Genomic DNA, 12,251 nt, shown 5'->3' on the forward strand with positions numbered 1-12,251 from the left:
TGGGAAATTATTAATTTTCATATAATCTATATTAATACTACAGTTAATCATATGTATACAGCAGTGTTGGAAACTGATGAGGGCTTGTGGCAAAATGCCACTAAAAAGAACGAAATTGCCCCATAAATTCAAAACAAAGGGGCAATAATTGCCCCTGCACAATTAAACAACGTATTATGGCTGTCGCGATTAAAATGAAATGTGAAGATGAATAGAAAGTGCATCTGATTGCTTTTACGTACTGTTTTGTGCAGCGTTAAGCCTTTTAACCAATCAAACGCATTTCTGTTGAACTTAGGAACTGGCCGTTGGCCAATCAGAGGCGATTAGATTAGTCAACGCTGAAAACGCGCCAATCAGGTTCATTTAGATTAATCAGCGCTGAAAACGAGTGAGTTCCTCATAATACAGTGTATATAAGATGTATTAAAATATTAATTATATTATTAATTATATTGTGCTTAAAACGACACATATTGATGTTAACACATATAAGCGAAACGTTTTATATTGTTTTCTATATCGATATATTCAATATTACAGTATAAAGAGCAATAATCTACAATAATGATTTTTGTCATAATATTGCAGCCTTATGAGCTTCTGTTTTTCACATATATAATTTAGATATCATTTTAAACAATTGTTATTGACAACAGTTGAAAATATTAAATTGGGTAAATTTAAGTATGTAACATTAAAGTCAAAATATGGTTTTATAATAATAATAAGGTGATTATAAAAATGTAAAAATCAATTCCAGGGGGTAAACATTTGCCCCTTAATTAATATATAATTATTTTTTTTTATAATTATTTATAATTATAATTATTATAATTATTGTTAAACAAATTCTATATACTATTTTATTGTAGAAATCAGGAAAAACAGATGGAATGTATATGAACATGACAATACTGCCCTCTTCTGGTACATAAATCATAACATCCCCTTGATCTTTAGTTAAAACATGCTTATACATAATACCATTTATTCTCATTAAGGAATGAAATAAGTAATCATCTTCATATTTAATGAGTGTTATAAAAAATCCAAAACTGTTTAATAAAACATTGATTATCTTCATTGACTGAAAACATTATATTCTTATGAGATGAGGTCTTCTACAGTGCATTTGTTGACAAAAACAAACATTTGAAATATCTTGACAAGTGTTTTCTTTCTTAGTCTTTCTCAACATCCTCCTATACTGTGTGTCTCAGAAGAAATAAGACTGCTCATATGCAGAGACATTTGCCATATACACAGGGTTGTAGTTGTATATAAGCGCGCTGCTTTCTTCTGCTGCATCACTGAAGTGGTGGGAGCTTTTCCTTCCTGAAAACACACACATGATGCATTTGCTTATTCAAAGTCATACAAATGAGGAACAAGCTGACACATAAAAAGTACAGTATGAGACTGTAGTTACCCTCATTTACAAAAAATTCAGCCAGTAATGATGACACGCGCACAGCGTTGCTGGAATGAGGAAAGTTGTGATGAGGGTCCCACTGAAAGCGGTTCACTTCTGGATGCCACTGTACTCCGTAGAAAGGGTACTTCTTGCCTGCAGGCCAATACATTTCACACATTTCATCCTTTTATGTTTGTACATGGTGGTTTTAAATGTGAAAAAATGTCTGTTTTTCTTACCTTCCATGGTAGAAACAAACTCAAGGCCATTCTCTGCTATGTTTGTGGACAGCACTGAAAAGAAGCCACTTAATTTCTCATTACCCATAAATGCCTGGAAAAAAAGAAGAGTTCATAGACCGTAATCAGGTTAGATGTTATATTGAATTTAACACGGAAGAAAACAAGACTGTGAGGGATAGACTTGCAGTTTACACAATGGCACACACTGTGTAAAGGTCCTAGATCACATAGTTTTCAAAACTCACAACTTTCAAATCATTTCGTGGCGTTTTTGTCTCGTGAAGGTCTTTTAGAAAGACGTTTTGTCTGATCAATTGGTGTGTTGTTAAACAACAGTACGCTTCACTAAACACACTGTATTTCAATCCGTCACGACCTTGTTTTCATTCTTATCAGCAATTAAATATGGCATTAGTCTGACTAAGGATTGTTGGTCCTTGTTTGTTACTTTAAATAGCATGATTTAAATGAATATTGTGTGTTTATAAAAGATATACCTCGTTAGTCACTCCATAATGGTGAAAATTTCCAGTAAGTGGCTCCTGGGACAATGCTTTACGGATGTCAGATGGGAAGTTGGTAAACATACGACTGGATGAAGCCTCTGTTAGTGGATACAAATGTGCAAATGGAGAACAGATTTTATAAAGGCCTAATAATAATGTATGCAATTCTCTTAAAAAAGTCTCTTAACATTAACAAGGCTGCATTTATTTGATCAAAAATACTGGAAAAAACAGCAATATTGTGAAACGTTATGACAATTTTAAATAACAGTTTTCTGTTACAATATATTTTAAAATATAATTTATTTCTGTGATGCAAAGCTGAATTTTCAGCATCATTACTCCAGTCTTCAGTGTCACATGATCCTTTAGAAACTTTTTATCGATATACCACATCCTTGCTAAAAAAAAATGGAAGAAAAAAAATGTACTGACTTGAATGGGAGTGTATATTTTTCTTAGTGTGAAGAACATCTTAATAATCTACCTTTAATAATCAACTTTTTTCCACTATAAAGAATCTTTTATGTAATGTAAAGATTCCATGTTAAAGGTTCTCTTAAAGGAAAACTTCACTTTCAAATTCCTGATAAACTGCTCACCCCCATGTCATCCAACATGATCATGTCTTTCTTTCTTCAGTCAAAAAGAAGCTTTTGAGGAAAACATTCCAGGATTTTTCTCCATATAGTGGACTTCAATGGGAATCAATGGGTTGAAGGTAGAGGTCGACCGATGTATCGGGTTTGCCGATTAATCGGCACCAGTAGTTGGTTGGCGGTTATCGGCAAAAATCCATGCCGATAGTTTTTTCCGGGTTGGGTCCGTTGCTGGAGCGGCTGAGAAGGTCGTCATTATACAGCAAAGTCCCTATAGTCTTTGTTATAGAGCATGAGAGCGGCCTCTAGTGGCGGAAATCAAGGCGTCCAGTGTGTGTGGTACCGGATAGCTGCGAGTTCTTCTAGACGCGGCGCTGCACTTTTGCCCATTGTGTGACTAACATATTTTTATATTTTGACTAGATAACCACAAATGTTCTAGAATAGAAGCAGTTAAATTGTAAAAGTACACAATATCCATATGTATGCAATTTCAATACTGTGGCCTTTGTGTAGATATTTAAAGATGGCCATCTTTAGCTTGATTGTTGATGTAATGGTAGCACTTTACAACATAGTCCATTTATACATTAAGTATTAAGAAGTATTGTTCCTTGTTAGAGTGTGTTAAAGGGGTCATCGGATGCCAATTTTCCACAAGTTGATATGATTCTTTAGGGTCTTAAAGAAAAGTCTATAATATACTTTGTTTAAAAATTCTCAATAATTTTTTTGTGTAAAACAACACCCTTTTTACCTTGTCAAAATGAGCTCTGCAAAAATCATCTCATTCTGGTCGAGGCTGCTTTAAATGTTAATGAGCTCTGCTCGCCCCGCCCCTCTCTTCTCTCTGTGGAGTGACGAGCCTGTTTACTTTAGCCGCATTTAGCCGCTAAACTTGCTAACTAGCACATTATTAGGAAAGGCGATCGCAAAGATTCATAAAAAACGCTTATACTCACTTCTGCTGTAAGTGAAGCTGGATCACGAATGATTCACGCGAACATAGACGGATATATGTAGATCGGGAGGCGCATTCCCTTCACAAACAAACGTAATCCACTGAATCTACAGCGGCTCAGATGTCGGGAGTAAACGACGACCACTATGTTCATTATCTGAGGTGAAACGCTCATGTCAATCAACTATGGGCGGAGCGGCCTCTGTCGGTGTGACGCCACAATGACAGGCATCTGAGAACGGCTCGATTTGAAAAAGGGGATATTATTTTTACAGATTAATTAAAAACCACTGCATGGATTTTTATCATTATAGGGTAGATTTGTACATACACTGCCAACACACATTAATGTTCAAACAACATGTAAAAGTGAACTTAGCATCCGATGACCCCTTTAATTTCAGCATTTTACTGATATATTTTTAAAAAATGTAGTTGCTTTTGTTAACATTAATGAAGAATGAACTAACTGTAATGATCAATATATACTTAATATTAATATTTTTATTAATTTACAAAGTATGATTCAGTAGGCTACTTTTTTTTTTTAAATAGTAGAGCACTATTTATTTTCCGTTCAGTATCCATTTGAAAAACTATCGGTTGATTAATCGGTATCGGCCAGTGTGGTCCAACCTAGTTATCGGTATCAGTAAAATCCAATATTGGCTGACCTATAGTTGAAGGTCCAAACTCCAATTTCAATGCAGCTTCAAAGTGCTCTACACGATCACAGCTGAGGAATAAGGGTTTTATCTAGTGAAACATATTTTCTAAAAAATATATAAATGTATATACTTTTCAACCACAAATGCTCATCCTGCACTAGCGCTGCGATACATATGTGCGTTTCATGTATTACATGATCATGTCGGAATGGTCACGTGAAAAACTCCCTCTCATTTTCTCCTCCAATTTCAAAATCATCCGACATCGTTGTTTTACCTTTTATTGTAAAGGCCATTTGACTTTCTTTTCACATTTGCTTTGTAAACACTGGGTCGGTACTTCCACCTATGTCACGCATGCATGTTATGTAATGCGTGAGGTCGAGCTGGTGCAAGACAAAATACAAAATTTGTATTTTTCTTAGAAAATGACAGATTGCTTCGCTAGATAAAACAATTTCTCAGCTGGGATCATGTAGAACCCTTTGAAGCTGCATTGAAACTGCAATTTGGACCTTCAACCTGTTGGCCACCATTAAAGATTACTATATGGAGAAAAATCCTGTATGTTTTCCTCAAAAACCTTACTTTATTTTTAACTGAAGAAAAAAAGACATTAAAATCTTGGTGATTTGGTGAGTAAATTATCAGGAAATTTTTATTCTGGAAGTGAAATTTAATGGAAGCATTGGTTCTTTATTTTCAAGAGTGTATCATTGCCAAAAAAAAAAAAATACAAAAGTGGACCAAAATACTGATTTCGACTACATGCATTAAGACTACAGTATATATTGAGACCAAATACCTGAGGTGAAGTTGAGTGGATAAGCGACATTCTCTGCAGTTGTCTTACTCAACAGGTTTTCTCCAGCCACCAGCACAGTGAGCAGCTGAAATCCCAGGCATGTTCCCCAGATGGGAAAGTAATCACCCTCATCATTCGCCTGAGACAGCACAAAAACAACTCTTGATAAGAGTATCTCTTGCAGTTTATTCCCTTACTTTTTAGTTCCTAATATAGTTATAGTAATGGCACATGATTATGTCTAACTGTTCCAATGAACTGCAGTATACAACATTCTTACATTCACTTACACGGCATAAACTGTAATTCACCTACTTTAAGGGCTAGTCTGAAGTAAATCCCAGCAGTGTGAGCAAAGTCAGATGTCTCAAGATTCACAGACCCTCCGATGAGAAGAAGACTGAAAGACAGAGGAGGAAGTTTATGCAAACATTATGTGTATTAATGTGAACAACAAATTTTGTTTACTTTCTGTATGCATCATTCAAATATGATGTGTAAGCATTATTACTGTATGTAGGGTGTAAATCAAAATTGCACAGAAAAATATTTTATTTATAAACTGGCAGGACTGATAAAATCTAGGTTACTGCAATTATGTGTTCAGTGCTTACTGTACATAACATAATGGCCAACAACATGTATCTAACGGCTTAAATAATGAAAAGATCATGTATAGTGTCATCGTAACAATGAGAAATTCTGGGTGTGACAGACTTGTTCAGGTAATGTCAATAACACATAATCAATAGTCTTGTCTAAAGCAAAATGGAGAACTTACCCATTTATCGACTTGAAGATCTTTTCATGCTCTGCAGAACTCTGGTTGAGCCTGTAACATTGAATGCATACATGTTGTTAGTATGATTGTTAAAATAACAAATTTTGGATACAGACTTGCTGATTTAATTTAATTATATTCGACTGTGAGTGATTCTCTTAAATGTATGGTTGTTGTTATCACTGATATGACTCCTGTAAAACAATTTCCTTTAATGGAATTGACATACTCTTAAAAAAAAGGTACAAACGCTGCCACTGAGGCAGTACCCTTTTAAAAGGTACACTTTTATACCTTATGTACCCCTAAATGGTCCATATGTGTACCTTTCAAAAAGGTACCGCCCCAGCGACAGCTTTTGTACCTTTTTTCCAAGTGTTTATTCATGTTTGTGAATCACTCGATTGACTCTGGAGGGTTACACTTCGACTAATTTCAAAGACAATAGAAGTAATTATGAAATAATTTACCCAAATCATACTTAAGTGGGTCAAAAATGCACTCTAATTAAGTTAACTAATTGTATTTAATATAGAGTGTTTTCATGACACGTCATCAATCGGCCATATTTGCGGCACTGAACGTAAACAACGCCACTGAACTGAACAAAACTCACATATTTAGCTGATCATTGCTACTGAAAATGGTCAATAACTGTCATGTTCTGGGCTGTACTAATCGGTCGGACCGGGGAAAAAATTTAGAGTACTACAGACTGACAAACGTTATAACAAATCAAGAAGAAGAGTGCAAAAAAAATGTCTTGACGACATTCTTGTTTGTTCTTATCATTTTCAGTCAGGTAGGTGAAATATTAGGCTAATATTTTAATTAAGACTTTTCATACATATCTTTACGACCTATTAATTTTTTATTAATTTTCAAAATATTGTGCCCTTTCCTGCTTACTAAGTCCTTCTCTATATGATTTAGCAGCTTTCACACGTTTCTTCCTTGGCATAAATAAGCGGTACAACATATTCGGTAGTACATTAACCTGCAATCCATGCTGTTGTTTACATCCGAGTATCGCGAGTATGGCCGCGCATCCGGGTAACTGACCAAATCGTTACGTGCAAACGCTCTATAAAGGTAAACTATAATGCATGTTACTTTAATTGTATATAACATGCCGTTAAGTGTCCTAAAAAAGCCTATATTCAAGTATATCTGTAAAGTGCACGTTTTTTCACAAAGTGCAATAACTAAACAAATCGATTAATTGTTTTTGAAAATGCATTGGGTCTTTAAATGCCAACAGACTTACCTAATCGGCACAACTCTTGCTCCCCCGGATTCGATGTACTTCACATATGATGAAGGGATGTATGTTTTTCCAAACTTTTTCATATAATCTTCAACCTCTTGTGTCAGAATACCTATAGACAAAGGTTAGCATGAGTCATATGTGCTTAAAGGTTACTCACACTTTATAGCGTGTGCTTGTTGCTATTTATAAATTGCTAAGAATAAATTCAGTCTGTTAGCAAAACTAGATTTGAAAGTAATGCTATTAAATCGCGTTCTGCGTCAAACGCTTTAGTGCACAACTCCGTTCACCTGTTCGATATACAGTATGAAGACAAGAGGTTTACCGATGATCGGTCTGTCGTTCTCAGGCTCGATTCTCTGCGGGAGTTTAAACGGAGCGGCGCTGCACAACACCATCACACACGCGCACAGGAGCGCACCGAAAGCCATCCTGACCTTCTGATTCTCACATGAAGTCTGTGTGCGAATTCAGTTATATCAAAAGTATATAGTATCTAAACTGAAAGTTCTGAAGGAAGTCATGAGATATGGGCGGGGTTTGTACTTTTCGGAGGAAGGAAAACAAATGTTTACATCAGTAAATACCGCTCGTGCCAGTTTGTTTGGGAAATTACTGAGCGAGGGTGAGTTAGCGAAATACTGCAGCCGCATTCTCCACACAACAGACCAGATCCGAATGGTTTTAGGAACTTGTATTTTCCAAAACGGTCTTACTTTATTACGAAGTGTGAAATGCAGTGGCAACATCAGCAATCTTGACTAGGCTTTATATAAGTTCACAGTCTACAAATGAACCTCAGACTGAATTTCGTTGACTTCGGGTTTTCCTTGAATTTTACACAAACCAACGTTCATTATTATCTATAGCAACACAGTAGCAATGAAAATTAATCAACTGGTAGTAACATTTAGGAAGAATGTGCACTAAAATGCGTATTTAAAGTTAAAAATGAAATCTTCACTTGCATGTTTAATGTAAACAATAAGAATTCGAAAGGAGCACGAAAATAATACACTTTGAAAAATATATGTGAACTGAATTAAATGCACCATAGTTTAAAGTTATAAATGCAATTATTTTAACTGAAGAGTGCTTAAGTTCATCTAATGCATTTGATATAAATTTAACTAAACATGTACATTTCATATTGCATCACTCCCTACCGACCTCATCTCTGTCTTTAGTTATTTGTATTTGGGGCTAAATCTGATAGCCAAAGGCAGAGGAAAATAACCACTGCAGTAGCTATAATAGGACACCTGCAGGAAATCATTCAGCAACCTGAAGCACTGTCAGGGAGTCATAAAATAAAATAATGAGCAGACTATTTATAGGTCTCTTCATGGGTTGACTGGTTATTTACTGTACAGTCCCTCTGAAACACAATAGACAAAGTCGATAAATACACAGTGGGATTCTATGCAGTGCATTTTCATGACCCCATCATATATCTACATATAGTCAATAAAATATGAAATTTGTATTGAAAGTTGTAAAAAAAAAAGACAGTTAGTGACTCCTTGTAGTGGAAGTGCTGCTGAAAACATACAGTTTACATACACCTTGCAGAATCTGCAAAATGTTACTTATTTTACCAAAATGAGAGGGATCATGCAAAATGCATGTTATTTTTTTATTTAGTACTGACTAGGGGTGTGCAAAGCAGCCGGTATTTGTATCTGTATTTGTATTTGTTGAGGGGGGAAAAGTATTTGTATTTGTATTTGTATTTGTATTCGAGTAAAATTCAAAATAGGCGTAAAAATACAGTTTTTTTGCGTTACACTTCTACACACTTTTTTTGGCTGGTGGAGGACCAAGAGATGGCTCAGCAGCAGCCGCACTCTTTTCTATTTGGTTGTCCAAATCCATGTGAGGTGTTTTAGCTAAGTTAATGAGTGACGGGAAGCTAAGGTTAACTGGGGAGTCGCTCTCTAAACGTGGGGTATTTAAAATTGCTTTTGAATGCGCGCGCGCGTTTTACTTTCGGTTTCGTTTTAACGATGGCGCGAAACTCTCTGCGGTGCTGAGCGTGCATTCTACAATAAAAGACATCAGTTTAACAAAGCAATTTAAAAGTGGTGGGACACAAACGGGATTTTGAAAAGTGTGTCCCCAGTGGAAATTACGCACCTGCGTGAGTGGAGTTATCATTTGATGTGAATGTGCCGCGTTGTACAGTATACTGAGACGGAGGCGCCAGAATTGCGTCTGACAGAATGTGCGCTGTAGCACAAAATATAGTACATTTCTTCAAAAGCAGATTGTGGAGACATTTTAATTTTCCACAATCAAAAATCGTCATATCACACACCCCTAATTGCAATGTAGTTTGTGCAAATCTGGAACAGAGGTTGGTTAAGAGAAAAAACGGCCGGTTCCGAGTTTCAGCGGAGCACAGTGTCAGTGACTCATGAGGAAACGCAGCTTTTTGATATAAAGTTTTTCTTGTTCCCGAATACAAAATTTTTTAAGTATTTGTTTAAAAAAAAAAAAATAAGTATTTGTAAAAAACACCCTATTTGTGCCGTTCCGAATACCTTATTTTACCAAAATTCGGGTTGCAAAATCCATGTTATTTTTTAATACTGACCTGAATAAGATATTTCACACAGACGTTTGCATATAGTCGACAAGAGAAAATAATAGTTGAATTTATAAAATTGACCCCGTTCAAAAGTCTACACTGTAAAAAAATTCAAAAAAACAATTTGTTGAGTCAACTTAAAATAATTTGTTACCCTGCTGCCTTAAAATTTTAAGTTCAGTCAACTTGAAATGTTAAGTTGTACTAAGTAACAACTTAGATATTTGTGTTTGCTAAACGTAACAGATGGGTAAGTAACCCAGCTGCCTTAAAATTTTAAGTTGATTCAAATCAAATATCTAAGTTGTCACTTAGTATAATTTAACATTTCAAGTTGAATAAACTTTTTTGAGTTGACTGAACTTAAAATTTTAAGGCAGCCAGGTTACAAATTATTTTAAGTTGACTCAACAAATTGTTTTTACAGTGTACATATGCTTGATTCTTAATACTGTGTTGTCACCTGAATGATCCACAGCTGGTTTTTTTTTTTTTTTGTTTTGTTTTGTTTTGTTTTTTTAATGATAGTTGTTCATGAATCTCTTGTTTGTCCTGAACAGTTAAACTGCCTGCTGTTCTTCAGCAAAATCCTTCAGGTCCCACAAACATTATTTTTTCAACATTATTGTGTATTTGAACCCTTTCCAGCAGTGACTGCATGATTTTGAGATCCATATTTTCACACTGAGGACAACTGAGACTTTTTTTTTTTTAATGTGGAATTAATATTTTTAATATATATACACTATATTGCCAAAAGTATTTGCTCACCTGTATATATATATATATATATATATATATATATATATACACTTTATATCAAAATTCTCAAATGAACAGAAAGTTCATCAGCAGTTGTTTGCAATAAAGGGAAAAAGGTGGTGAATATCACATTTGTCATGACTTCTCAGCACATGAACTGTTATTTCAGCTTCTCGTTTTTTAAAGGTTTTATATAACCATTTAGTACAGAAGTACAGTGACATGTAAGCAAAACAGAGCAACAGCTGCTTCATAAGGAGCATTTCTTTCTGATCAGTCTTCACATCACAGTTTATGAAGCAGCAGCAGTTCTGTCCTCCTTAATCACTGAAAATATGATCAAAGTAAACTTTTAGTGGTTATAATGTAAGTATCTGATAATTCACTAATTCATTATGTATTCATTCGGCTTAACCCTATGAATGTTTTAATAAATTAAACAAATTAACATACATGTTTAGTAATGCAATCAAGTCAGATTATGTTTGGATATACACTATAGAAAGTGGATATATATGATTTGACCTTTAAAAACCCTGGTTGATTCAGTCACATTAAATTATAATAAAAATAAAACTATATTTGACTTGAACAAAGCCAGTTAATTAAAATGTTATCACATGAGGAATATTTTAAGCTTATTTGTGAAAACGTTTTTTCCAGCATGTCTTATGTGGTTGAACGGCTGCGTCCTGCTGAAAGTTGCTGTGTGGGTTTGGAAGTGATAGTGGTTAAATGCGTAGGGGAAAGGATTGAGGCAGGCACTGACAAAAGTAAATGTTATCAACAAGTTGCAGCTGGCATTAAGCACAATTTTAGAGCCTGTAAATCTGCTGTGGCAGCTATCAGTGCCAAGCCATTAAACAGGTGCAGTGGCATTCAGAATGAGGCGGACACTACTGTGACCAACCGCTTCATCCTCATGCTGCTGTTGCAAAGATGATGGAAAACATCAACACAAACCCCAACTAACTCTGCTCCAGAAAAACTAAAATTTTGTGCTGCCGCAATAATTATCCTCACTCATAATAAAGAGGCAGGTAAATGACTGGAAAACTCCAACATACATCACCACAGAAAAGCCTGTCTTTTCAGTAGAAGATTTGGATATCCAGTACATTTGATTAAAAATTATGTATGAATGAATGAATTAAAATATAACCTGAACATTTTAGGCTATTTAGAAAACTCAGCCAGGACATGTCCAAAAAGAAGAGGACATTCAGTCACCGTATTTTATTACCTTTTATAACAACTCGCTCTTTGGCACTTTTTTTTTTAAAATATGTAATATAGCCTACGTGATTTGTGTAGATCTGAAGAGTTGACCAATCAGAATCAAGATAAGTACATCATCCTCTTCAGGGTTGCCAGGTTTTCACAACAAAACCCACCCAATTGCTAATGGAAACTAGTCCAAAAGTAGCCCAATTGCATTGCGAAGGGGGTTCCCCGTTAACAATCATGCTCCGGGGTGTAAAATACACATTTTTTGACAGGGTTCCCCTGGTAAATTCACATTCCAGGGGCACATTTTTGGGGTCGCTTCAACTCAGGGACATCAAAAACAACCTGTGGCAACAGTGAAAACCACGGACTTGGCAACACTGGTCCTCTTTTTTCTCATGGACAAGTTTTTGCGGTACTGAA

At 35.3% G+C, this 12,251-nt stretch overlaps 1 protein-coding gene across 1 annotated transcript; it reads right to left on the reverse strand.

The window, feature by feature from the left end:
• Positions 1–861: 861 nt before the first annotated feature.
• LOC127169251 (gamma-glutamyl hydrolase) lies at positions 862–7,796 on the reverse strand. Its single transcript, XM_051116488.1, has 9 exons — positions 7,575–7,796; positions 7,247–7,358; positions 5,980–6,030; positions 5,514–5,598; positions 5,199–5,337; positions 2,157–2,263; positions 1,657–1,750; positions 1,433–1,570; positions 862–1,338 (listed from the first exon to the last, which is right to left on the reverse strand). Exons 1-9 carry the CDS (start codon positions 7,678–7,680, stop codon positions 1,220–1,222), a joined length of 951 nt encoding a protein of 316 aa, XP_050972445.1. The 5' UTR covers positions 7,681–7,796; the 3' UTR covers positions 862–1,219.
• Between the last annotated feature and the right edge of the window lie 4,455 nt (positions 7,797–12,251).

The sequence above is a fragment of the Labeo rohita genome, chromosome 8, assembly GCF_022985175.1.
Source record: "Labeo rohita strain BAU-BD-2019 chromosome 8, IGBB_LRoh.1.0, whole genome shotgun sequence".
In the NCBI taxonomy this organism is placed as follows: domain Eukaryota; kingdom Metazoa; phylum Chordata; class Actinopteri; order Cypriniformes; family Cyprinidae; genus Labeo; species Labeo rohita.